The 27,712-nt window shown below is 40.8% G+C and overlaps 1 protein-coding gene and 1 long non-coding RNA gene across 2 annotated transcripts in view; both read right to left on the bottom strand.

The window, feature by feature from the left end:
* Window positions 1-8,543, bottom strand: part of EPAS1 (endothelial PAS domain protein 1) — an 80,136-nt gene extending 71,593 nt beyond the window's left edge. Inside the window, exon 1 of the mRNA XM_067293162.1 lies at window positions 8,285-8,543. Coding sequence (XP_067149263.1) covers window positions 8,285-8,310 — 26 coding nt within the window. The 5' untranslated portion in view covers window positions 8,311-8,543. The remainder of the gene's footprint in view (window positions 1-8,284) is intronic.
* LOC136991564 (uncharacterized) lies at window positions 1,424-6,639 on the bottom strand. The gene is made up of 3 exons (XR_010883692.1): window positions 6,428-6,639; window positions 4,750-4,968; window positions 1,424-4,615 (listed from the first exon to the last, which is right to left on the bottom strand). It is a non-coding gene; the product is annotated as an uncharacterized lncRNA (long non-coding RNA).
* Window positions 8,544-27,712: the final 19,169 nt, after the last annotated feature.

Raw genomic sequence — 27,712 nt, 5'->3', positions numbered from 1 at the left:
TGTGCACCTTATATCTCACCTTCATTTGCCTAACTCTAACCAAATGTGTTTTGATAGATAATGAGTATTACCTTTTATTAGATAATGAGTAACAAATATTTACAATAGATTAAGTTCATGTTTCAGTAGTTTCAGCTAGAGTTTCTAAATGATTCTGGTAATCTTATTACACATATACCTTCGGACTGCTTGCTATCAAGTACCATAAGTTACACCTTCATGATTCATCCATTAGGAGAGTTGCTCAGCTTACAAACACCTCCCCATACCCATTCTTATTTTAACCTCTGCTTGGATAATACAATTTCCTGAAACAAAGAGAGCGGGTCAGATTGTTCAGACTCTAGTTCTCAAATGTTCTTTGTGAAGTTGGTTGAATATGTGGAGTAATTCCTATGCAAATACAAAGGGATGCTGCAGTGGTTCAGCCCTCTGTTCTGCAGGGGCTGCACAGCAGGAGAAAAAGCAACACGGAGCACAAGTGATTTTTGAAAACTTTTACTGAGGCAAACAACAGTATACTGTAGCACTCAGGACTCATGGCTTTTCTGAAGAAAAAAAATGGTAAGACCCTCTAGCTTTACACCTAGGATGCACATGCCCCTCAACAGCCACAAGCTCGTGGTCACACCACCACAAGAGCGCCCAACACAACGTCTTTCTTGACTCCCAAGAAAATTAACATAGGTTGCACGCTAGCCCAGATTTATAAGAAATATTGTCCTCCCACCATCTACTTCATAAATATATCCTTTATTTTATGGACCTGAAGTGCAGAAGCAGGTACTGGCAGAGGAATCACAATCCCATTAAATTCACCTTTATTTTGTCACATTTGCAACTGTAAAATGAGGACTGCATTTGCGTAGCAAATGCTGCCCTAATCACCTTTACACATAGTTGGAAAAAAAAATAGTTGAGAAGACATGTTATTTGCTCCTAGTTATCACACTATCACAATGGGTTATTAAGTCTTGAGCTTACCAATGATTTTGTACAATAAAATATAGTAATAAAAAAAAATCCAAAACAGCAATATGCCATGAGTTGTCACAGCCCTGTTGTTCTCTACCTAATGATTTTATTTTACAGTCTGTCTGCATTGCAGGCCTAGGTTTTTAATTCATGCAGGTCAGAGTTGAGATTTAGAGCCAGGCATCAAGAAGCGTAGGAGGGTAAGGCATGGACAATACATGTTTTTAGAGATGTGTTTACTTTGCCTATGTTTTGTTGGAAACACCAATAAACTATTGAGATCTTTTTGCAAAACAGTCAGTTTGGTTTTACATATATTCCACAAATATTTGAGATGAAAATGTAAGGTACTAAAAGTTCCTCTGCTTGTAATTAGATCACTATATGAATACATACACAGTAGAATGAAGCAGCATTTTTAACTCAGCCAGTGGGGAAAAGCGGGGGGGGGGGGGGGGGGGAGTTTTTACAACACATTTTTATTAGGAATGAATGAGAAAAATGCTAAGGAACTCTATTCTTGTCCTAATTTTGTCATCCTTGAAAAAACAAAATAAGAAAGCCTTTTTGCTTCTGCCCAGATGCACCAAATTTGCTAAGAAAGCTGCAATAAGCCAGTATTAATTGCTCACCCACAGGCAAAAATAAAGCATTTGTAAAGTTTTTGAATTTCTTCGACAATCTTTCTGGAGGCAACACCCTAAACATTCCCCTAATCAAAGCAAACTGCTGATTCCACATATTCATACACAGAGGAAGGGTCAAGACCAGGGCACCTTTTTGATGGAAGATCAGACATGAAAATTCAACTAAAGCAACTTTGCTTCTTGTCTGGCAAAACATGTGATGAGTTTCTATAGAAGGGAATATTGAATATTTGCTGGGTCATGCAATACAGTGCACAGAGGAACAGAATTGGTACTTTATCCTACTCCAAACTCTTTATAATAACAGACAAGCAAATTAAATTACAAGTCTAACTGTTTTAAAAAACTAAATGTGCTCATTTAATCCAAATTTATTATGGATAGATTTTGTTACAGTTAAATTTTCTAGACCTAAATAAAGTCACAGAAGAAAGAGTACCAAAATCATAATTAGATTTGATTAGCTTTAGCTCAAAAAGTTAAAAGCATAATTAAATGAGAGTTGCTTTGGAACATTAGTTATTTATAAGCCAGTTGGCCTACTGTACTTCATTGAATTGCTTTCCAAATGCAGAGTAAAATACAATTTCCCATTTTACCTACTTCAGAAAGAGTCCCCATGAAAAGTGGCCTTGTAAATCCAAGAAAGCAGTTACTATTTTTATATAAGCAGTCAAGATTTTACCATCACCAGCTAACTAAATACTTTATTACATTGCTTTTAAATAAATGGAGTACAAGATTGATAAATAAGAAAAAAATTACAGGTTATTACAGGTGTGTAATAACCACACTTGTTGGTTTGCCTAGTTTAGGAGAAGGGTTCTGTCTACATTGTGACAGCTACTAGAAATAAAATTATTTATAACTACTAGAATATACACAGCACTATCAATATTTCAGTAATTAAAAGAATAGCTTGATCATTGCATTTCACAAATAGATTCAGAGGAATAAAAATATCCCATATATCCAGATTATTTTTAAATATAACCTGCTCTTTTATTGTTCATTTATCTATCACTATGTTTATCAAATTTTCAAAGAATTATGCATTTGAAATTAAAGTGCATGTTTTCTTCTCCTTCCTCAATTACATATTTTAAAGACAGAAGTAATAATGGATTTCCTTTAATAGATCCCATTACAGTAAGTTTAACTAGTGCATTTGGAAAAAAAATACACTGAAATTCAGTGCAGTTTCACAATACCAACTGTAATTCTTTATACTAGGGCCTCTTCATTTTTTGCAAATCAGTTCACTGCCCTAGGTAAGAAAAATTCCAATTTCACTTTATTCTTGTCCTATTGCTATTACCACATGGCCTCCACAGGCTATCTCACATGCATAACTGCCTCCATGAAAATAAATAATTTTTGAAATTCAGAATGATTGATTTAAGTCTTTTCTCTGCATATTCACAAAGCTCTTACAGATGTAAAGCAAATTTCTGGAGAATGAAATTTTATATTTGTCTGAAGACAGGTCAAATTTTGGAAAAAAATGAAAAACGTAAACATTTCTGTCCCCTCCACACCTCACAGCAGCTCCTGCTGGGAACCTGAAGACTAGAATACTTAATTTTTGTGAATCCATCATAATCAGATATTATAGAAGGGCAGAGAGATCCAGTATTAATACTTATGATGGGCCTCCTAAATTAGCAGCATGATCCCAAAACTTCTATTAGCAAAATAACTCCAACATGTAAGACATTCCCAACCATCCAAACAGGATAAACATCACAGAAGACTACTAACATCAGAAGAGGAAGTTTAAAAAAAAAAAAAAAAGACAAAGAAATGTGCCATATTCTGGGAGAGGTGTCAGATCTTTAACTTGCTCTTGGCACAAGTGCTAGCCATGAACAGAACCAGCGCTTGCAACATCCGTGCAGTCACCAGAAGGTCAGGCAATTTTCGGAGGACTGTGTGCTTCCAGAAGTGCTCCCGTGCCACCCCGTTCTCATGGCCAACGCCACGCAGCCCTCCTGCCGCCCAGAGGCTGCGGCTCTGCGCAAGGGGAGCGCGCAGCTGCTGGGCAGCTGCAGCCAGGCTTCTCCAAGCAGGCCAGGGTGCGAAGCGGTAGCTCAGGCCAACCTCTGTTACATGCCATTGCGGGCGAAGGGGGACGTGCACGCGTGTAGCTGCTCCTCATTTCACAGGCCTTTGGGCCACCCTTTGGTAGACGAACCCTTTCCACATTTGTAGAAGTACAGAAAGGATGTTGAATGCAGAAACCAGAAGAGACAAAGTAAAATTTAGCACTCGGGACTTCTCTGCGCATCAGCAGTGTCACCGCCAGCAAGGCTATCTTCAATAGTCTTCAATAAAATATTCTCAGAGATCTGCAATTTTCGTAACAAGCTCATAATGACAAGCTCTGGCTCAGGTGCTTATTACACCTCCCTCACCCTCCTCCCAAAATAAGCAAACTAAAAATCACTGAGTTTTAAACTAGAAGGAGAAATGGAGCATGCTGGGTTCCTCACACCCAGTGACTGACCTACGGACAGCACCTCCACCAGGTACAAACTGTCACAGCTGCCCAAATTGTCCCACAGGTATAGAAACCGCCTGGGTCATAAGAGACAGCTTATTGGTCTCATCCAGACCCAGTGGCAGAAGTTCAGTCACTCCACAGTCAAACTGACGAGCAGGAGTGGCCAGAGTCGTTCAAGGCAATCTGATGCTATGAAGCACTTGCATTTTTGGTGCTGAAACGTGAGTCCAAGCTTCTTAATGTCAACATGTGCTAAACAGCTCATTTCAACATATTGTTCACAATGAATTCAGGAGATTAAGTTTCCTTTGGATAACTCCAATAAGAAAAACTGTGAGGGAAGATTTTAACATAGATAGAAGGAGGAGAAAATTAAATATATAGGCTATGCGCAGGGGGAATGTCGAACAACAGATCTCTACAGATTTTATGATGAAGTCAAATAATCTGTGCAGCAGTTTGCCAAGGAAAGCGCCCAAAGCTCCATCATCTGAAATATATAAGGTGAGGTTTAAAAGAATATAAAGGACAACCTACACTGGCAAATAGATGGACAAAACCATCTATCAATCATCATTTCGGAATAGCAGATTACAGGTAGCACAACTTACAATAATGACATACCTTAAAATAAAAACTGAGGCACAGAAGCTGTATGTTTCCTGAAAGACGCAGTTTAACACCTTGCCGCATCCAAACGCGCAGCCTTCCTGGCATCCAACGCATGCATTAGGAGGCGGTGGACTACCTGCGCTCTCGACAGCTGGGCTGTCAGGACCGTTTCCTCACCCGGAGGAGGAACTGCCAAGGGTGACCTCAGCTTGGCAGAGTCGCTCTCTTGAGCTAAAGGTCAATGGAAATTGAGGCACAAAGTGTCTCATTACAGGGTCTCAGCAACAAATATGATCAAACATAATTGAAAGTAATTGAATGCAGTCAGTTATCTAGTCAGTAACTGGGAATAATATTTTGGTATTCCAGTTGCTTGCTATCTGGACCAGAAGAAGTTAAACAGATCTAGATAATGTGACATCCCTAGGGTCACAAAACAGCTATCCAAAACAGTGATCTACTTGATAATTATACAGGGACCACTGTTACATATGCTCCCTAAGCCACAAAATTGGGAGGGAGAATGGGATTGCGGGGGGGGAAGGTGTTCATATTACTATTTAAAACAGAACAAAGACAGAAAAGCCCCACCAATGCAATTAAAAGGCAAAGCCAACCAATGTATCCTACTCAGTGGCACCTGATTTGTCCTGGGAGTGATTTCAAACCTTTCTCAAACACACACTGTTTTCAGTCCAGGACAGTCCATTTAACAGACCACACACTCCCAGCAAAACAACGCCCCTCAAATAAAATTCACAAAACCATGACTATTTACGATGACTAAATAACTAAAAAGTACACCAAGACACTCTAAAAGACTGTCCTAACTAGAGTGAGACCTATCTACCAATTGTCACTGTACTGTACAAAGAACATAAATACAGAATTTTTTCCTCAGCTTTTATTTTGCCAAAATGTGCTTTAAACTTTCTCTCCTTCTTTTCCCAGTTTCTAATTAATAGCATTCTGAGAAATATCAGACCTTGTATTTAAGATGATATAAATATAACAAGATTTCTGTTGATTAAGTTAAAATAATAATCATATTAATCTCCACTCAGCATCTTAGACTAGTTTTTCATGTGACAAATACATAGGACAGCCTATTAAAAAGTGCTCCAACATTTGTTCCAAAGAAAACACTTGCTCCTTTCCCATTTGGACCAAATGAAAACCTGAGGATGCTCTTCAACTTAAATGGACTATTAAAAAGAATCAAAGATTATCTTTCATAGAGCATCTGTTTAACAGTAAAAGAACTGCTCCTCTAAGCATATGTTCCAGGGTTGCCTGCAAACCTTGTAAAGCAGATTAGCCCCACCACCTTTTCTCCCTGAAATTGATTTATAAATGCTATTAGCAAGTCAGGTTAGAGTTCCCAGCTGTATATCTGGATAGAAATCAAGCAAATAATACAACAACTGTTGAACTCGAGGCAGTAAGTCTGTTCTGTAATAGTACTGGGAAATAAAACATATCTTACTTCAGTAGGCTACACAGGGTACTCCTGCAGCAATGCGCATACACACATAGACAGGGAGGCACAAGTATGCTATCACTCCTCATCTGATAGTCTCCCAGCTCCTGCAAACATTAATTTACACAACAAACCCCTGAGGCAGATAACAATTATTAGCCTACTTCTAAGAGAGCCAGAAAATTGTCACTGGAATGTCACAATACTTACTAAAATCAGTGATAGAGCCAGGATTAGAATTCAGACGCGCAATGTTTCAGTTCTGTGAAGTTTCTATATTGTATTTAAAGAAAATTCTTACAAAGGACTTTAGTATCATATACTGCAAGATTAGACAGTGTTCATTCTCTTATTATAATTGAAAATAAGAAGTTAAGACTGAAGAGATTAAGAGTTTCTCATTAAAAGAGGCGATACTTTGAATGCATTGAGCAATATATTTTCAAGACATACATTATTTCATTCTAATTCCTATAAACTAAACTACCATAAAACATTTTATAAGTACATCTTACTGTACAATGTTTTACTCCCTTCTTCAACAAAAGAGGATGCATAATGTATCACTATTTTATGCCCTACACAGAAGAATAACACCTAGAACAAAATACACTGGAGGTAAATTTTAGCCTAAATACATTAATGTTTGATAAACTGAGACTAGCTATATAAAAATTGTATGGGATATACTACAATATCTTCCCTATTATGTGGTGAGAGGATGACTCAATAAAAAGGAGCTATTCTACAAACCAAAACAAAGTTTTCAAGGTATAGTGCATCATCAACTGGTAAGTACGCATGACAAATAACAAGATAAAATTCTTACTCCATAAAACACATTTTTTATGAACATAATCTAAAATCAGAACAGGGAAGCAACCTGAGCCAATAATAAAAACAGCCTTATAACTGTCGTTTGTATAAAACAGACAGAATAGGCTGTTATAAGACTTAGTGGACCTTTATTCAGTTGCTTAGTCTTTACTCATGTAAGCTCCCTCACCCAGCCACAGGAATTGTTTACAGCCTTGGAGCCATGACTTGATGCTTCTTTTCTTTATCTCCACCTGTAACCACTATGCTAAGGATCACTGAAGTTTTATTTGACATTTAACCTCAAGGATATACTCTTTGATGCAGCTACAAAACTCAATTTATTAATTTGCTTCTCTTCCCTTTGGAAAATTCATTACAGCAATACGGAAATGCCTCTCTTTACCTGCTCCTCAAAAAGCAGTAACTGGCAAAACGTAACGCTTCATGCGGCGCTAAGGGCACTCACTCCTCGAGCTCAGCCCGAAACGGAGTCACCGACAGCCGAGGACCTTCACGAACCGCAGGAGACTCTGCTTTCTAGTCAAGCTCCCCACATTACGTGGCCACCTTCTTAGGCCGTAGCGAGGCGACGTTGAAATTTATTAGTCTCAGACGATTAATAAACTGTTTACATAACACGTCAATTACACCTGGGCCCTCTGAATTACGAAACGCGCTTTGCCGCGGCTGCCTCTTTTCAAACGCCATCCTCACCCCAGAGATCAAATAGCTTCCCAGGAGCCGGGTCCCTGCTGAGAGCAGGCTGCCAAACCCTGCCGCCGGCGGCACCCGCCAGCCCCGCGCAGGACGCGCCCCCGGTGCGCCGCGGCCCGCGGAGCCGCCCGCGGCACCTGCGGGGCGCGGGGAAGCGGCGGCCGCCGGCGGGGGCAGTTTCCCAGGGCAGCGGCTCGGCCCGGTGCCGCCGGGCAAAGGGCAGCCCCGCGGGGAGGCTCTGCCCGGGCGCCGCGCCAGCTCCGCGCCGGCCTCCTCCCGCAGGGAGCCCGGCGCTGCCCCGCGCCGCCGCCGCCGCCGCCCCGGCCCGAACCCCGGCGAGCCGCGACCGCCGCCCCGGCGGGACACGGCCCGTGGGTCGGGGAGGGCGGCGGCGGCGCCTGCCCCACGGACACCCCCCCGCGTGGGCAGCCCGAGGGAGCGCCCGGCGCGGCCCCACGCGGGACGCCGCGACACCGTTTGGCGAAAAGAGGAGGAGGAGGAGGAGGAGGAGGAAGCGGCCCGCGGCCCCCTCACCTTTTCTTCTCCTTGTCAGCTGTCATCGCGGCGGCCGGCGGCTCCTGCGCCGCCTCTCGGGCCGGGTCGGGCTCGGCTCACCACCTGCCCCGGCGCGCAGCGGGACGCGGCGGCTCCGCGGGGGCGGCCCTTGGCGGCGGCTCCGCGGGCGCGGTGCGGGGCTGGCCGGCGGCCCCGAGGCGGGCGTACAGTCTCAGGACACTGCCGAGGATTGTACAGCCCGCCGGGGCGCGGCGGACGGACGGACGGACGGGCGGGGAGCGGCTCCGGCCGGGCTGTGCGGCGCCGCCCGAAGAAAGTTCTCACTTTAAAACTTGGGCCGCCGCCGGCCGCGGGGGCAGGTCCGGCCCCCTCGCCCCGGCCCCCGCCGCCGCCTCCCGCCAATGGGGGCCGCCGCCGCCGCCGCGCCCGGCCTCCCGCCCACGGCACCGGCCGCCCGGGCCGGCGGGAGGGGCAGCGCCGCCGCCGCGCCGCTCCCACCCGCGGCACCGGCACGCGTGGGGCTGGCCGGGATGCCCTCCTCGCCCCCTTCCCCCCGGGCTGTCAGCTTGGGGTTTTTTTGCTTTCCGCCCCTCCTCTGTCCTCTTTTCCCCATTACTATTTTATTTTCACACGGTGCTTCGCGCGGGTCTCCCCCGCGCGCCCCGCCGCAGCGCTCCGCGTCCGCGGACCCGCCGCACCTGCCCGCGCCTCGCGCCCGCTCCGCGGAGCTGCCGCCCAGCCCCGCGCAGAAGCGGAGCGGCTTGGCCCTGCCTCCCCAGCCCCGCCGGGGGAGCAGGGGCGGGATTTATTTCCAAATAAATAAATGCATCCGTTTAATTTAATTAATTAAGGTAAGCAAGTAGCACTGGTAGCGTTGCTCTTGCTGCATTTGGGCTATGCGTTTGAGCTATACACGATGTATGGGATGACCGGTGCCAGCTCCTCCGCTTTCAGTACTAGCCGTACGCAAAGGGGAGGGAGGGAGGCCGCAGTCGCATTTAGAGGTACATGCGAAGGAGCCGGGGCAGCGCAGTTTAAGGGATTTTAGCGCTTTTGACTCGCCAATTGTACTTCCATCCTCGGGCTTGTTTTTTCAATTTTATTTCCTCTATATCATACGGCATTTCTGTTATTTTCTTAACTCATAAATAACCAAACTTTAGATTTGTAAAACGCATGGTTGTTGCAACAAAGTGAAGTATTTAAGCGGCAAGAAGTGCTAAAGCTCATCTCATGCTAGCTCCTGGTACTATTCATTTCAGTTATGATCAATATAAATCCAACTAAGGGGTTCTGTTTGTTGGTTTTACACCAAAACAACCTTGCTAGACAAGGAACTACCAGAATATTTCTGAAATTACATCTTTCATTGCAGCAGATACTATTTGATCACCTTTATCTGTTTAAATTGCAGTCTTATCCTCACATGTTCTAAGGCTTACCTTTACATTTTGTAGACATCTCAAATCAAAATGCACACCTTTCCCTTAAACTGCATCACCAGTTTTCCTGTACTTCTGGGCAATAGAAGTACTGCAGGCAAAAATAAACCAAGCTAGATTTATTTCTTGGTTATTCAAATTTGAGCAACTTGCCTTTGCTATCTTATAGGCTGTTTTGTGTACAGTGGGTCAGAGGTTTTTTTTTCTTTTACACAATATGAATGTTTAAAGCAACACATTAGGTTTGATTTTGCATATTCTGCTTTCTAGTCTGAAAAGAGCTATACATGCTTACACAGCAACAGCCTAATTATGTGGTAACAGGTTTTTTTCTTGTTATACAAGAGAACCTACACAAAACCTAAGTAAACTTAGTTAAACAGAATTGGTGTATGCAGGACTAAATTTAACCTTCTGGGAATAAGAGAATGCAATAGGATCAAAGAGCCAGGTCACTCATTTCCTAGATTAGACTTCTTCATCCCTCATTGATCTCTGCTGATGTCAATACTCCTTGCTATATCTTAAAGCACTTTACTTGGATAAACAACTTGCTTTTAAAATCAGACAAGAAGAGCATTCAAATTGGCTAAATCTCAAATATTTCAGGTCTAGCCCATCAGCCTAACTTCTGTTGGCTCTGGCCACATGGATATACTGTAGTTGATTATCAGTCTAAACCTCTTGCTCTCTTGACCAGTGAGGCCTGAAAGTGCTTGCACAATAGCAGAATTCACATCTAAGCACCACTCAAGAACTGACACCTCTATTTCTCTGTGGAGACAGACTGGTGGGCTTCAAAGCAGATCAATGCCCAGCAAACCTATAATCTTGCTGCTGCGTGATTAAGGTGAAGCAAGCAAACCTGAGTGATTCTTAGGGCTCTGTCACAAATATTTCAGTCACCCCAGAAATTCAGAAGTCAGTTCACAGATCCCATAGAGGTTCATCCACAGAATCTGCAATGCAGTGTTATACCACTCTTTCTGGCAACTAAGCTCCCCATCCTCGCTGCTAGGAAAACCATCCCGTCTTCTGGAGGCTCACTCTAGTTGTTAATTCCCTCTCTCTCCATGACTATTCAGGGAGGGAAAGACCAAATATATTTCACTGCGGCATCGTACCACTTGATCCATGCTGTGACAATGCAACTTCACAGCACCTACAAAGCAGCAGGAAGCTTTCTCCTTGCTAAAGCATAGCAGACTCTCACATAATTTTATTCTCAAATGCATCTTTTTACTGTTTTGCTCACCTTTATTGCCAGTCAATATTTATTTACACTAGTACCTACAGTAAGATGGGCTTTCTCTGTTCCTAGAGTACTCAGAAGTTTCAATAGCAGCCACACCGTGAATGCATTTACTCTATATAGATGCAATATTTAATCTGCAGGAGACAACTGCCAGGAAAAAACTCAAACTGTTTTGGTTCAAGACAGTAAACAGCTTGTCTTCTCAATTACTATCATCATTGTTGGGCCTCTCAGTGCTTTGTATTCCTACATTACTCCTTACATTTTATCTCATATTTACTACATGTTACAGTTAGCTTATAAATGGTAGGCTTATCTCAGAGGAAAGCTCATGGAAGGGGAAGAAGTACTCAGGAAACTTCATGAGCTGACCTTAGCAGGGGTTAGCTTCTGTTTTTTTCCCATCAAGGTTTTCGGCAGAGTCAGCACAACAGAATTCATCTAGACAAGGCTTCCTTACCCTTGACGGTCAGAGAAAAATATAAGCATTTGTGTTGTCCACTCTGTATTTTAGAAATTATGTAAAGTGACCCACATTGCTCCCATGTGAACTATTCCAGAGATGCTATATAGTAATTTCTTAATATATCAAGAGGTATCTTCAGAAGAGAGACGTTTGAAATGACTCATTCCCATCTGCCAGCAGAGCAGTCACTTGTTCTTGAAGGGCCCCTCAAGTCAACAGGGGACCAGTTTATGTCAACTGCATTTTGATAAGGCTGTAGGGAGAAATACAGGGGGGAAACAAATTGAAGACAACACAGTAAAATCACAATATGTTGGCAAGTTTCATGATCCACACTGAATTTAAATTACATTGAGAAATTAGCAAATCTGCATAGTAACTAGGCCACTGATACAGCAGTAAATTGGAAGTGCTATTAAGCTCACCCTTTCAGTGTTCGAAGGCAGGAACACTGCATCACCCAAACAAGAAGCGGGCCAGCTCCTGATTACTTGCATTTGTTCTGAAACACACCACTGATTTAGGACCAGTTATGCTACGCTGTGTTTTCTCAAGATATACATATGTATGTAATCAACCATCCAAATCAGTGCACACAAGTTTGAATGTGCATAGCTATCACCAGTGAAGTGAAAGCAGTTCTAGTACCCTGTATTATGTATGCTAACAGCACCGTATTTACTGAAAAAGTATTGGTAAAACATTGAAGACTCTTCAGCAACTAATGTTCCAGGATATTCAGAAGAATACATGGATACTCCATCCTTTACAGGGGAGGCATATTAAAAACAGCTTGCTGAAAGGATGAGGTTCTTTAATAACTGTGATACTCAAAAACATGGAAAATTTGAGAGAACTGAAAAAAAATTCAAATCAAAACTGCGTGACAAGGAACACTAGCAGTACTGCCTTCACCAGTTCTCACACAGTTGTATGGAGGCTGCTAAACGCATAAGTGTTCTTCACGTTCATTTACGGTCCTTGTTCATTTTCTTTTCTTTTCCTGTTCAATACTACCAGAACTGTGACAATAAAAAGTTGATGCCTGTAATAATAAATATCAGGGGAAAGGGAAGGGGAGAAAGGACCGAGTCCTGTTATTGCAACAGAGCTGATCCTTTGAACGAAAAGACTGGATTCTGTATTTGCTCATATCAGAATAATTAAGTTATAGCCACAACACATTTGTTACAGGTGAGAGCAAATGAGACTGGAAAATACAAAACTTCAGATTTAGCACCGGGTTAGTTTGCAAGTCTGTTAGCAGGGGAAAAATAGTACTTACAAGCAGGATAAAACACAAAAGTCAAGTAAGCAAGTGGGGTCTGCTCAGATGATGATATAACAAAAGTGCCTGAACTGTGGTGCAAAAGCTGAGTTCCTCGTGCCGCCTGTGCTCGCTTACACCTTCCTTCACAGTTACAGGCCTGCCCCTGCACCTTGGTGTCGCTGTACTTTTTGCAGAGTCAGTAGCTGGGCCCTTTGGCCGTGAGCGGCACCAACCGTTTGTCAGTGTAGGAAGCGGCACTTCAGCTAGCAGGCTGGTGGAAACTTTGGGGTTCCCTCATCTATTCTGTAGTTTCATACTAGGGGGAAAAAAGTATATATGTAAACAACGGCACACACCCCTACTACTCTACAGAAAAAGCAATGCACGCTGTTGGCAATAGCGAACCCCTCTCAGCCAAAGCGTTACACTGAGGTAGTGCTCCAAGATCTCCCTCGGAGCTCCCAAACGCTGCACGCACACCTTCAAGCACAGCCGGCAGATAAGCTCTGTCTGTTTGAGGCATTGATTGCTTACAGACACATTCCAGACATTTCAGCCATCACACTCTCGTGAAAAAAGACATGATGGCCAAAATGTTGGGAATGTACCTGTAAATATTAAAAGGCTTAAAATTACTCAGCTTATCTCTTAGCCTTTTCCAAAATTACATACTGAGGATGTCTTAGACCCATCCTGAGGAAAGGGGGTAAAACAAAGTCTAATTAACATAGTGATGTGTTGCAATAGGATCAGTTTAAGAGGAAAAACAGCGATTAATGAATACAGGGAAACAATCCTGTCATGATACTGGGAACTATCATTTTGAAATTCTGGAAAAGCTCAACCAAAAAAAAACAAGGAAAACACAGATGCAATCCAGCTTGTTAAATTAAGGTAGCTTTTGTTTTGGTTTTCTTTTTCCCCTTCCACAGCTTATTATTTAGAAATCTCATATTTCACAGCTACTTTTTTTTCCCCCCTCCTCTCTTTTTTGTCCTGTTTAAGAGTAAAGGCTAAATACATTTGCTAAGCAGGACCCTGATTCATCATTCAGAATGCAAACAACTCCAGTGCAGCCAGGGCAGCTACTCAGAAGCTTAAAAAATTAGCGCACATGTTGGAATCCAGCAGATTTAAAAATATTACTGAAGAGGAGCAAGCTTAATCCAGGAATATAGCACATTGCAGTTTGCTTTTTGATATATAATGCAATAATAGTTTAATTCAATGTAATGAAAATGAAGTATGAAACACATATGGTGGTCTTCATTTAATTTGCAGAAATCCTTTTGTAATGTTTCTGGAAGACAGGCATTATATAGGTACAACATTGATTTTTACCTAATGTTTTATTTTAACCGGTTTACTTCACGCTCCATATTGCCCACGCTAGCCGTCAGTACTAGCATCAGGCAGAAGAGGTCTGCAGCTTCTTTCTGCCCTTTGACAGTAGTTCTTAGAAGGAAACACGGATGCAAGATCACCAATAGCATGTTTTATCCAAAACCAACAAAACCAGCAGTTAACACTTGAGAAGGGAAGAGAAACCATTTCTCTCACTGGATTTTAAAAACTAAACTTTGTAGCAATGTTTGTAATACTCATTACCTCCTGTCCCCAAGAAACAGTTGTCTTCACAGAAGAGGAGCAATATAAACACGACACACTCCCTCCCCAGAGCACTGTGCGCCAGATGAATGTCCAGAGAGATGAGAAGCTGTGACTGAAGGTTTTTTTGCAGTGCTGAAGCTGGTACCAATCCCTAGTAGTTAACATCCAGTCACTCAGCAAATATTTATTCAGAAACAGTGAAACATGCCCATTACAGAACTTAGAGTTTTAGAAGAGCCAAGGGATTTTTTTTTTTTTTTTTTTTTAAGGGAGCCTAAATACTAATGGAATCACTGCTCTTAAATCTTTTCATCTACTTCTAGAGGGTGTGTGTGGCACGTGGGTGATGCTCAAGCCTGTACTGACTTTCTGTTCAACAGTGAATTTCACTCTAACATAATCCAAATGACAACACAGGTTAGAATGGAAATTGAAGCAATGAACTCTCTCCTTAATCCCAGCACTAAATTTTAATTTAACTGCAAACAGGATAAATAGATTTGGGCATTGTTTTTATTCCCCAAAGGCTCTAATTTACTATAATGAAGATCTTGAAGTGTTCGTTTTAAAACAGTCATTCTTAAATTACTGGTGTTTAACAGAGTCACTGAACCCATTAACCCTGTGCACATTTGTCACCTAAAGAAGGTGACAATTTGTTGTAAAACTGGAAAAAATCCAAAGTTTTCCAGGCACTGTAATACTAAATGCCATACCCCTGCCAAAAAGCAAGCTTTTGTGGGAAAAGAAAACTGTCATCAACAGGTAAATCCTTTATCACTGCATCCTTTGAAAGGATCATGTAGTATCACTGGACCTCCCCGAGTTTTAGATCTTTTTATTTTGCCCTAAAGACAAGTTACTTTTTAGGAGGTGGGATTCTTGGTAATTTAAATCACAGGAAGCAAGATCAGGCCCAGAGATACTGCTGTACAACTCCCAGACGTACCATGAATAATCTTAAGCAATTGGAGGCAGTCACAACAGCTAACCTTAACCAAGTCCCCCTTAGCTCCCTCTGTAAGTCAATGAAGAATCTTAACTTCCATGGGAGAGCAAGTTAGAGCAAGAGCCTTGCTCTGCTCTCAGTGGCACAGGGGATACAATCAGCTCAGGACAGCCCCCAACCAGCTGTAGCAGCCCCACAGCGCAGACAACCAAGCTGCTCACGAGTTGCCTCCTCAACAGCCACGAGATTACAGCCACCTGACCATTTAAGGTGCTGGTAAAGTTCACCTTTTTCTCCTTCAACCTGAAACTCATTCTCTTTCTATTTTGGGGAACCACTCCAGGATCTGTTTGGCATAGGGCCTAGCATTTGCCTCTCAAGTAGATCTGCTCCAGGAAATATTTATGGGCTCATAAATAGAGTAACACATGATATTGGAAACTCTATAAGCGATGCATAAGCAGACAAGGAGGATGATGGTCTCCCAAAAAAGAGAAGAGCTATCTCTGTGCTTCATATTTTCATTCTATTTGTATGTGTTGCATTCCATGCATGAGGCACCTGTTAGCAAGAATGACCCTAAGTGACATTTCTCTTCATTACACTGTAGTATATAATTTAAGATAGCATGTGCCATTTCATTGAGAAAGAAAAAAATTCAGAGTAGGAGAAACCTACAACCCGTGTGTATCCTAAGTCATGTACTTCTGTGTACTTACTTACATTGCAGGTTGCTTTGCTAAGGAAGAAGAGAAATGCCTGAACCCTTAATTCTTCAATTTCACCAGTTGTAAGAATGAAAATAAGAATCACCATTCTGGCTTGCTGCAAACTGGCATTAGTGATGAACCGAAAATAATTCAATTTAGCAAGGAGTTGGGCCACAACACTCCCATCTAAATAAGATTTCATTCCATTTTTGTGTACACAAAATAAATATTAGTAATAAGCAGCACCGCCACCAAGGATAGGTGCTTCAATTTCCAGAAAACCAACAGGAGGGACCTTACATTATGTAATCACTGATTATGTGCGATTACAATCAGATTTCAAGTATTAGAAAATCCCATTCAATAACATGGTATTCTAGACACTATCCATCTGTATTATTTCTTCTGTCTTCACTACTGCTAAAACATCTGGTCCAGAGATTCACGTTGCCTTTCAGTGCATTTTGAATTAGGTTCAAAAAGTGTTGAACGCTGACTCTCCATCTCCAGCAAATCTATTAGAACTTTGCATCTACCATCTGCTTCAGAACAGTAGGAACAAAAATGTTTGATCAAGCTAAGTTGACTTACAGATTTTATATGTCTTGTAGACAACAGAAACACAGCAGGAAAAGGGAAGAAAACAGTAAGAACTGTTTTTCTCTTCAGACAGAGAGGCTTTGGGAACCCACTTAAAGCCTCCAATTACATTTTTCAAATAGCGGAGCATGTTAGGCCAGTATGGCCCCAAAACCTTGGCCAGCCTGACAGGCTCAGCAGGTTTTCCTCCCAAATTGTGCCATCAACTCTGAGACAAATATAGCAGAGTCCCAGACATGCCTTGCATCAGAAGTGAGCAACAAGCAACAGATGAATATCGCACTCAAGTTTTCAGAGTCACAGGTGGAAGTTTAGTGATAAGAGTCCTACAGAAGATCAATGGAAATTATGAAACTAAAAAATATTGTGTACTACTTTGAAAAAGCAAAGAAACAAAAATAATTTAACACAAAAGGTGACTAAATCTGTCAATTTAAGAGAAATTCTCAACTATTAGCACAAGTTGCTTGCATTTAGTGCATGATCAATGGTGGGATTTTCATAAGTCCCCACTGAAGTCAGTTTTCAGGAAAGAGAGCAGAATTCTGAAAATATCGCCCCTATCACAACAATTTAGTTCAGAAGCAGCTTCAAGAGCAAGGCTATTCCCAAAATCTATACTTGCCCAAAAACTGACTGCACAGCACTTGAGCTGGTTATCTGGACATATGTATTGCATTCAAAGTCTTTTGAGCTATATCACATGGGCTTCAAAAGGAGCTATGTCCAGGCCTCCAAAAAGCATTAGAAAGACTGCATGTATTAAGTTGTCAGAAAAATAAAAGGACATTCGTAATTGCTGCAGTGTCCAAAGGCAAGGTAAGCAACAGGCAACTGGTGTCTAAATTAAATAAAACAAGGTTTGTCTTGGACACAGACAACAACTCTAGTTTAAGTCCTTCATTGACGGGGTTACTCATATGATTTGGCTTAACACTGGGAGCTGGCACATTTCCATAGTTACAGGCACATAAATGACTTCAGCAGAATTCTCCAACAGGCTGAATTAACTCAGTGTTCACATTACTAACAAGGCTTTCACTTTGTACCTAAATATTTTGTTTACTTATTCTATTGAATTTTCATTTTTTCTGTTTATATACGGTAGCTTTTTCTCCTGAAAACATTCTGGAAGAAAAAAGTCGTTTGTGAGTACATGCTTTTTGCTGGAAACAGTAGCTTCTGCAATCTGAATGCATGCAACTTAAACAGAAGTTTATATTCAAATTATAAGCTAATTCACATTAGAAATACAGAATATTTTTGGAAAAAAAGTGATTTTTCACCAGAAAATACCCAGGATCCCCACCCTGCCATTTAAAATAACGGAAACAGGAACACAAGCTAGAACAATCTATTATGTGAAGCAATGATCAATTCTTTTCCAGTAAACTTGACAAGAATGAGAGAATTTGTCTCTTGGGAGATGAATAAATAAGTAATGTATATTGAAATGATTAAATTTATTCATTAAATAAAAAAAAGAAGCAGATTATAAAGTATCGAGCTGAAAGTACTGAGACTGGAAGTTGTGTTGCTCAGCTCCTGGCATAAGGTATGTAGTTTTATGGAGAAATATGGGAATCAAACCAGGGCTAGTACTGAGCTCAGTGGTTAGTGCCTTCTCCTCCTATACATACATGGAACAACTTTCACTTTCTAGCCGAGATATTTGGTCTGTAGACAGCAGAGATGGTTATTTCCTACTAGTTTTAAACAGAAATTGGTCTGTGAAATACACCTCTGGTGATCTGGTAACTACAGCTACAGAGTAAGGGTCCAAGCAAGCAGTGGACTGGGGTATAACAGCAGGGCAAAAGCAAAAGAAGAGGGGGAAAAACAAACAAAAACCCCACTTAATATTTTGATCACTAGGAACAACATTTAAGACTTCATAATGTATTTATTTTTCTCTTGGATTTTCTCTTTTTTAAACCTATAAAAGCTGAATCAGCTGTAATTGTAATGCCTTAAAAGAAGCCCATAAAACTATCCTTCAAAACAGTTAAATCTTACAGTTTGGGGAGTCTAATATGCCTCCTCTGGAGTGAGGGAGGAATAACTGGGATATTCAGCAGATTCGAGGTGCACCGCAGCCGGGAAGAAGCCAAGCTCTCTTCGGGCATTGCCACAGAGCGCCACCCCTCAGTCAAGCGCAAAAGCTCCCATCACTGTCTGCCATCCGCCACTTCACCAGCCTGGTTTCCTGACTGTTTTTTGTCTTGCAGGCATCCCCTGATTAGATGCTGGCTCCTTACTACCCTTTCCATCCTCAGTCTCTCTTCCTTCCTTCCATCTTATCCTACAGACTCATCCCAGGCTCCCCCTTCTCAACTCACTCCCCATGATGTGCTCTATCCTTCTCTCAAACTGACAGCTCAACTCTCTAATCATTCTCTGATGGGTCTCCTGCTGCAATTTCTATATCAGACTAACTAGAAAGTATTATAAAAACACCTCCTGTGTCAGATACAGACTAAGGATAGGTTCTGGTGATACTATCTAAAATTGTTCTGTTCACACATCTAAGGATCACATTAGTCCTTAGAGTTACAGGCATACTACATCCTGAGGTTCAGTAGATTATCCAGCCAAAGATCATTAAACCTTTTTCAGAGTCACTACACTCCAGGCTTGCAGACATACCTACATTTTTACTTGGCTCTGTAACTGCATAATAAACCTCAATTTGACAGTGCCCAGCTTACAAAGCAACTTCATTGCTTCTCTCAGTTGCTGCAGTTCTTCATTGCCTAGTGCTTTCCCAGACTTTGCATAGCATTTTATCTGCTGTTTGTTTACTTCAAGGGCAGTGTTAAAAGTGATCAGAGCTGGGTTAAGAACTAAACTTGATGAAACTTTTCTACAAACACAGTTCCTGTTTGCAGTTACGTTTTGAGATCTCTCAACCATGTAGTTTTAATTCACTTAATTCATGCCACTAAATTATGTCATTCTAGTTTTTAAGTTAAACAGTGTCTGACATGAGGTCAAATATTTCACAGGAAGCAAAGTATGTTACTTAAACACTACTGCTATTAGCAAAACTTACAGAAAGACACCCATTTTGTTTAATGAGGTGTATTTCACACCAGAGTACCCTTGTGTGGCACTAAGTATATTTTCACCCATTAATTCTTTTTCAGGTTTCTTATGAGGTGTTCCATTATTTTCCCCAGAATACACCTATAATTTATCTTTCCAAAAATGGTGCTACAATCTTAAGTTTGTCAAGTCATCTTTTCCAAGTTTTCAAGTAGCTATTTGAAGCAGGGAGGGGAAAGAAATTAGTATCTCAGAGCCATTCAGTCACCTCTTAAAACTCTCAGATGAAAGTCAATTAAGCCTGTCAATAATGCAAGCTGAGAAACTTCTGTTTAATATCCTCCTTCATTACGAGCAATAGTGAAACATTTTTGATTTCATCTTGTAATTTCTGTCACTGGACTTCGCTCAAATACCGAACAGAAATATGAATGGCCAGTCTTTCAGCTTTATTGCTTATTCTTCTTTTTCCACATATAAGTCAATTAATCACATTATTTTTGTTCATAATACTTCTAAATCCCTTTCAGCGTAGGCCCTACCATTCACAGATTTCACTTCCTTCTCTTGCAGTTTCTCTGTCAATAGCCTGATCTGCATTAGTCACCATGTTTCCCCTTACTGTGGTTTTTTTTTTTTTTTTTTTTTTTTTTTTAATTCTGTATGTCTGTCTTCCTTTGGCATAAAAATTAGGTTGTTTTGCCAATGTGGGGAGCTTCCTTACTGCAGTGTTGTAGCTTTTTGAGTACCTAGCAGCACTTTCTTAAAGAAGTCTCACTAGAATTCAGAAAAACATGAGTGATGTCTTTGAATTATAAATCCAATCAATTGATCTGATGCCAAGGAGGCCAAAGCGTTCAACACCCTTTTTGCGTCAGCACTCACAAAAAGCCAGCTCTGAGTAGGCTGCTTGTACAGTAACACAAGTGACAAAGACAACATATCCTGTAGAATAGGGAAAGAATAATTAAGAGAATACTTGAGCTAAATACTTTCGCCTTGTCTTTGTCATATTATACTTAAAGTTTGAGCTAAAGCAATCTTGGAACCCCAGACGGTTATCTTCGGGAAACAAAAGAGAAAAGGATGTGTACCAGAGAACTGGAAAATGCAAACTTGAGGCCTATCTCTAAAAAGGAAAAAAACAGAGCAGATATGGAACTCCTTTTAGATCCCTAGGCTTAACTTAAATCCCTAAAAAAATTCTAGGCTAAATAATTAAATTAGCTGCTATGGACAGAAACAAGGAGAAGAATAGGAGTTACTATGGATTTATCAACAACAAATCTTGTCCAACCAGGTAAATTTTCTTCTGAAACAAAATTACAGTCCTGACAGATAGGAAGCAATAGTTCTCATGTTTCTCAAATCCATTACTTCTGCCCAGCAAGCCACAGAATACATTGATACACCCTTTTATTTTTAACAGTAATCCATTGGGCATAGAGGAGTTTGTGGGTACTTGCTGGATGACAGCATTAGAACAGAAAAATAGTTTTGTTAAAGAAAAAAAAAGAATAAAAGTAAGAAAAACGCAAGGCACCAAAGATGGTCAACTGCACAAATAAAATCTGGAAAACAAGGGGTAAGCCAAAAGTTCTGCAAAAAGTAAACTAATTTGGAGACTACAGTGGTCACAAAGGGAGCATAATGCAGCATTGCCTGGCCTGGAATAGTACAATAATTCTTATACCCATATATCTATGTGGGAGTGCAGCTCACAAGGCTCACGGAAGAGTTTTGCCAGTTTATTCAGCACGTAGGTCTCTGCTGTAAGACTGGGCCATATCTTTCCTGAAGTGCAGTGTCCAAAACTGGATAAAGTCAAAGCAAGTCTAAGAGAGATCAACAAGAATGTGGATGAGGACAGACACACAGCTCAAAGATCATCTCTTGAGGTGCTTTTGGTCCTGTTTTTTTCTTATGATTGGCAGATGAAGGCCCAGTTTCAGCAGCATGAAACTGTCAAAAGCTGCACAGAACCCTGGTCAGCGGCTCACGCAAATGGAACAGAGCTAAACCAGGGTCCACACCATTCAGCTAGTTTGTCCTTCACTAATTTTATAATAAAAGAGGAATTACAAAGACAATATTTTTAAAGATACCTCTCTTCTCTCCACCCTGAGAGTGAGTGCACATTTTCTGGATTCAAAACCTTTTCCTGTAGTATTTACAAACTGTTATCATGTTTCAGTGCTAGCAGCATGTCACAGTCATTGTTTCCTTCCATGGTAACCTGGAATTGTTCCTATTATGCACTGTAGACCAGATACCAGGTTTTCTAAACCCTTAACAACAGTGATTTGATGTATGCAACAGACAAAGAAAAGGCATGAAATACAGTACCAATTTTGGAGATTTGATCAATAAACAACAGTTTGGGGAGCTTTTCTGCAAGAAAGTGCTTGGGCTGAAAATTCAAAGAACTTGCTCAATCACTGGAGAATTAACAACCTACATAGCTGTCTAAGAGCAGCATTTGGGAAAAAACAACTAAGTAGTTTTGAGGTGTTGCTTCCTATATTTTCAAAAAGATTGTATGACAGTCGCATGCATGCGGTAACAGAGATTAGTTTTGATGAGCCAGGAAGTCTCTCTCATTCTTTTGTCCCTAAGAAATCAAGAAAATTAAACTGTTTAACTTTTATTGCTCGTCTCATCACTGTTGGTGAATCTCTTTAAAGCCTATTTGCTAAAACCAAAAATTGCATGAGAATCTCAGCTTTCATTAAAAAAAAAAGTTCAAGTCCTCACAGCTTTGAAGGGTAGCTTGGAAAGTGACTCCAGTCAAGTTTCAGAAATCAGAAGGCAAATAGCAAAAAAGTAAAATCCATGTAGTAGAAAAATAAAGGACAAGAACAAAAAATCAGTAATGCACTTCAAGCCAATTGAGTTGACTATCATGGCTCTGCACACTTACTTTTCCAACACAACTGGCAACAACAGTGCTTTTCATGTTTTTCTGTAAGTATAAAGACACAGTGTGAAGGAAGCCTCTTTTCCTTAGTACTCTGCAAGGTAGCTGGAAAAAGCAGAGATTTATAACAAGAATTTCTTGCGCTACACACCTATGGCATCAACAAACAGCAATCAGCTTATTTTTTTACTAGGTGAATTTTACAATTGCAGGGAAATGACTTTTTAAAGAGGTTTCTGAAGTGCTCAGCTGGTGTTGAACCAGCAAGAGAAAAGCATGTTATATTCTTTCCCACGTTTCTAAGCACACTGAAATGGATACTTGCACCTTCTAACTTTTATTAGAATGAACTGCGTGGCACACCAGCAATCACCACACTGGCAGCAGGATCTATCAATGTCCTGTGCGACTGGCTGATTTTACTGAGTAATCTAGTTATGCGCATACTGGAGAGGGCAAAAAGGCAAATTTCAAAGTAAGAGCTACAAATGCACGCTCAAACTCTCTGAGGTAGTTAACTGCTTTACAAGAAGGCCAACAAAATCATACAGGTGAGCCCTTTTGATTTTCTCAGAGGATACAACACAGCAGTTACAAACGCAAAGTCATAATTACTTATCACTATTACCATGCAGAACTCACTTTTGGTACAGGTTGGTAATGCTAGAAGTAAATTCAAGCTTAGATTACTTCATGTAGTTATCACAACTCGTGAATTAATCAAGCTGAAATGTTAATTTTGTCAGAGATGTCAGATGTATTATTCCTGCCTATTTATTGTTTACTCTTCCTTAGGATGCAATAAGGAGAAACTAGTTTCAAAGGAAAGCCATGCGTGTCAATGGAATACTATACTTAAGCCCAATGCGAATGCCACTGAAGTGGCATTGCCTCCTGGTGAGAAAATACCAGTCTTCGAAACTTCACAACTAGTTTCAGGGTGTCTTAACCACAAACCCACTGCTTATGAAGTTCTCGTTGTGACTAATTCTGTTACAAGCCATCACACAAGGGAACAGCCAAGGTCATATATATCTCCCGATAAGATCACGGTGTGCCATGTTCTGGTTTCCTGTTAGAAGATTGTTTCTCTTATTTCTTTTCTTTTAAAGACAAATATAATTTGGGGGATTTATATTATTACTCTCTCCTTAATAAATGTTTCTGCTCTCAAATGTAAATATTTGAATTCTATGAATAAAAAAATTCCAGGAAAAACAGCATTAGGTCTTTGATATAGACAACTGCAGACACAGACTCCACCTGGTGCTCTGCGCACAAGAAGCTGAGCCAGCGGAGGGAGGAAGCTGCTACAGCTGGGCTGCGAGAGTCCAAAGGAAGAAAGGAGAGTAGTTGTGCTGCATTCGCATCTCGACTACTTGCCAAGTTCTCCAACTGCACTGCATGAGGAAGGCTTTTTAGCCGATAAAAGAGGGGGAATGTGGTTGTTAGAAATAGGGCGACTTCGCTATATATTAATTGGCTTTTCCTAGAAGGATTGATCGTCTCTTAAGATTATTAAGAGTTTTTAAATGTTCTTACGTAAGAAAAATTCTAAGAAGGAGTGTAATAACCTTCTGTGCAACAGCTGTATCTCTTGTTTACAGTACATTGTGATACTGTCTTTTTAGCATTAAAACAGAAACAAACAGGCATCTAAATACATGTTATCCAGAGTTTGCTGAAGTGATGAATTATTAACCATTTCCTGTCATCTTTTACATTATATTGATTTGCTTTATCTTGCATGCCTGTCACACATCCTCCCATCCTACATACAGGAAAAATACATCTAAAAAGAGATACTAATGCTTACATACAGTCAATGTATCTGACATTAAGATACAAAAGGTCAAGTCTTTAGAGAAACCGCACCAGTTATTCCAGTCAAGGATCTGGCCCTCAGCCTGTGTGGTTTGTCTTATACTCCTCAGCCTCTGAAACAAGCTCTCTTCCTCACTACTTTTATAAATGAAGATGTTAAAAATCAAAAGTGAAGAATCCATTTAAACTGATGTTCTGTGACAATAAACTTGATATTTTGACCTGTCTAATTTCAAGTTATCTCCAAGCTTGTGTCCTTACACAGTCACTCAATTAGCATGGGAATAGGGGATTGCAGGCTCTATCCACATCTGGGGAGGGAAGAAGAAGGAGAAGAAAAAAAAAAGTCAAAAGGTTTGTGTTGACTTAAACTTACTCTATAGTGGAAATGTTAATTCCACAGGCAGAGGATGGCTGTAGTTTATATTGTTGATCAGCACATAAGCTTTTACATAGCTTTTTTTTTATTATTTTTATCCTGAGAAATTCTGACAGAGGTTTAGATAGATTCAGTTGTAATGTTTTTTTCCTAACTTTCTAATCAATACTATGAATTCAGAGGATCCATCTGAAAGCAATCACATGGACTAAACATGTAAAGTATTAACATAAAGGCAGGAAATGGTTAGGTGTCCGGTGTATACAGTTACAAGATTACATCTTCTTTATTTATTTGGACAGGTCTCATGCTAGTGTCTGACAGAGGAAGACTGAATGCATGGAGATGCTCAGTTGCTGTACATCAAGCACCTCCTTTGAAGTCAGCAACTTCATGAATTCGTGATAAATGAACTCAATCATTTTATACAGGCTCAGGGTTTCTGTCCTGGAAAGTTACACATAAATGCTCATAGCTCAGTAAGTAAAACTGCAGTATAAACACATGCCACTTCCCCCTCCCTTTCAGGACAAATGCAATGTTCTTCAGTGTCTCCTTATAGTGTTTTATGATATGCAACCTAAAAAAAAAAAAAAAAATTTAATCAAAACCCCACAGAAGTACAGTCATGCCAATTATTTCACTTTCATCCTGTTTATTTACTGGTTTGCCATAAGAGGCTTGGCTCACTCACACTAACCCAGGGAAAGGTGTCTTACAATGTACTAGAGAGGTGCATTGAACCAGAGGTGCTGTCTGCCATAGAAAACATGATCTTTCTTTCTGAAAGTTGTTCAAGCTTTACTAGCACTGAGTTATACAAAGACTAGACTGCTTACAGCCTTTGCATTTTCCATACACAACCTGTGCACACACATCCTTGGAACCAGAGGACTCCAACAAATATCTAAAGCCTTCTTACTAACAAATATCACTAATATTGACTAATTAATTAGCTACCAAGAGCACCAAAATGTGACAGAGTTTTTACAACTACACTGATACTATAAAGGGTAAGATCACAGGGGTTTTGTTTGTTTTATTTTATATCTGAAAACAAGGCAAATAAAAAAAGTCACACTTTCAAAGTGAGGAAGCATGTGCACGCAAGCACACATACACACACAAATTCCTGGATCTTGTTACTTTCTGTGCCGTGACTTCTTTCTCTGGAGACAAACCTAGGTGTGATTCACTTTATTCTCAGACCTCAACCAATGGAGCAGATTAAAGATTGTGGAAGAAGATTAACTGAAACTGTTAATATAACCATATGGGTCAAGGGAGTCTGCTTTACGGGCACTTCCCCATAGCAGATCAAAAGATACAAGAAAGATGGGGATTTGGGAGGGTTGGGAAAGAGGTGGCATTGAGATTTTTTTTGTTTTTGTTTTTGTTTTAATATGCTGGTTAGCACATTTACAACATGTAGTTATTCATCAGCAGTTGAAAAGATTGATTATTGGGCATCAAAGTGAAAATCTGGTATGAGGTTGTAAGAAGAATAGGTTTGATAGTTCTGATGTGTAACAACTGATACACTTATGGCTGGATAAGAGTATATAGCTGCTGTTAATGATTTGCTGTATGCCACCACATGGTTGTTTCTTTCATGTAGGGGTGTCTCTCACTGGTGAGAAAAGAAACTTTGTTCCTTCTTTGGCAATACATATCATCATGCACAGAAGTGAGAATAAGGAGTATTTATGAGTACACATGCAAAGAATAGAGAGTGCCAGAGCTCTGCTTATGCAAGCAATACCCACATTTCTCAGAAAAATGGGTCTGTCCACACTGCCCTTTACTCTGATAGTGAGGCAGAGCATCTCACTTTCTTCTCTGGACTGTTAACATGGCAGAACTGCCATCAGTGGCATGCTTCACAGGAGGCAGCGCACCTTCGCCCAGCCTGGTATTTCTGCTCCTCCAAGGAGCATGCATGGAGAGTCCTGGTTGGCACGCGGTGCCCTCCAGCACAGTGGGCAGCAAGGCTGCTGGCAGGGCAGCGCACAGGAATGCCATCCCTGACCAAGATACCAGCGGCAGTTAAACCCTTAGCATTCCTGTGATACAGTCTGTACTTACTTTTGGCCAGATCATTAGCCAAAGGCATGATGAAATAATACTTTCTTTATCCCTTTATGAGGACAGCAAGCAAGGAGCAGTTATTAAGGACATCTGGGGTAAAGATCACTACACTTTGGATAAACCTATTCCTCATGTCCACAGGAAGAGATTCAGGGTGATCTGCAACCAGGAACAAGTGTACACATCTGCATCAGCATGTACTGTCGCACTAGGTAATTCCAGTTCACAGGCAATTATCTCATGTCATAACAAGAGCAAAAAAAAAATGTAGATATATCATCTTGAATTTAGAAAGGCCAACTCGCTTAGCTTTGCAATGTAAAGCACATGTTCATTTGTAAGTACATGAGTAAGTCCCATAGCTACTCACATGCTTACACGCACTTCAGTACTTTCACTTGGCTGGATCCTTAATTTCTAACCCGTTTGTGTAAAGCTCTTGGACATTCCCCAACCAAAGGGCACTACAAGCCTAAGTTGTTTTAAGGAAGCACCAGCTTACTCTTCCCAGTAATGAAGAGGCAAGTGTTGTTTCCCATTCTCTTATCCGTCTTAAGAAGTCTCACTTTCGGGCAAAGAGAAGACAGTATTTGTTTTAAAAAGAAAGCCAGATGAAATGGCATATGCAGTTCTCCTTCAAACAGGATCCAATCTAGCAATGTGGGTGTGGTAGGTATTTACAGTATTTTAACTATGTAAGTAACAGTACAAGGACTTTCAGTTCTTAGATTCTTTATCAGATAACATACATGTGGATGAAACTGCTCATGCTTGGCATGGTTCATGACAGCTCGTGAAAGGATTTATCGTGTGAAGACAGCTTCCGGTTCTGCCAGAAAAACACAAAGACTCTCACTCTGAAGTGAGAGTTTCCACTCTTTCTGGAGCAG

The sequence above is a fragment of the Apteryx mantelli genome, chromosome 3 (genome assembly GCF_036417845.1).
Source record: "Apteryx mantelli isolate bAptMan1 chromosome 3, bAptMan1.hap1, whole genome shotgun sequence".
NCBI lineage: Eukaryota > Metazoa > Chordata > Aves > Apterygiformes > Apterygidae > Apteryx > Apteryx mantelli.
This window is presented reverse-complemented; position numbering and strand designations above follow the sequence as displayed.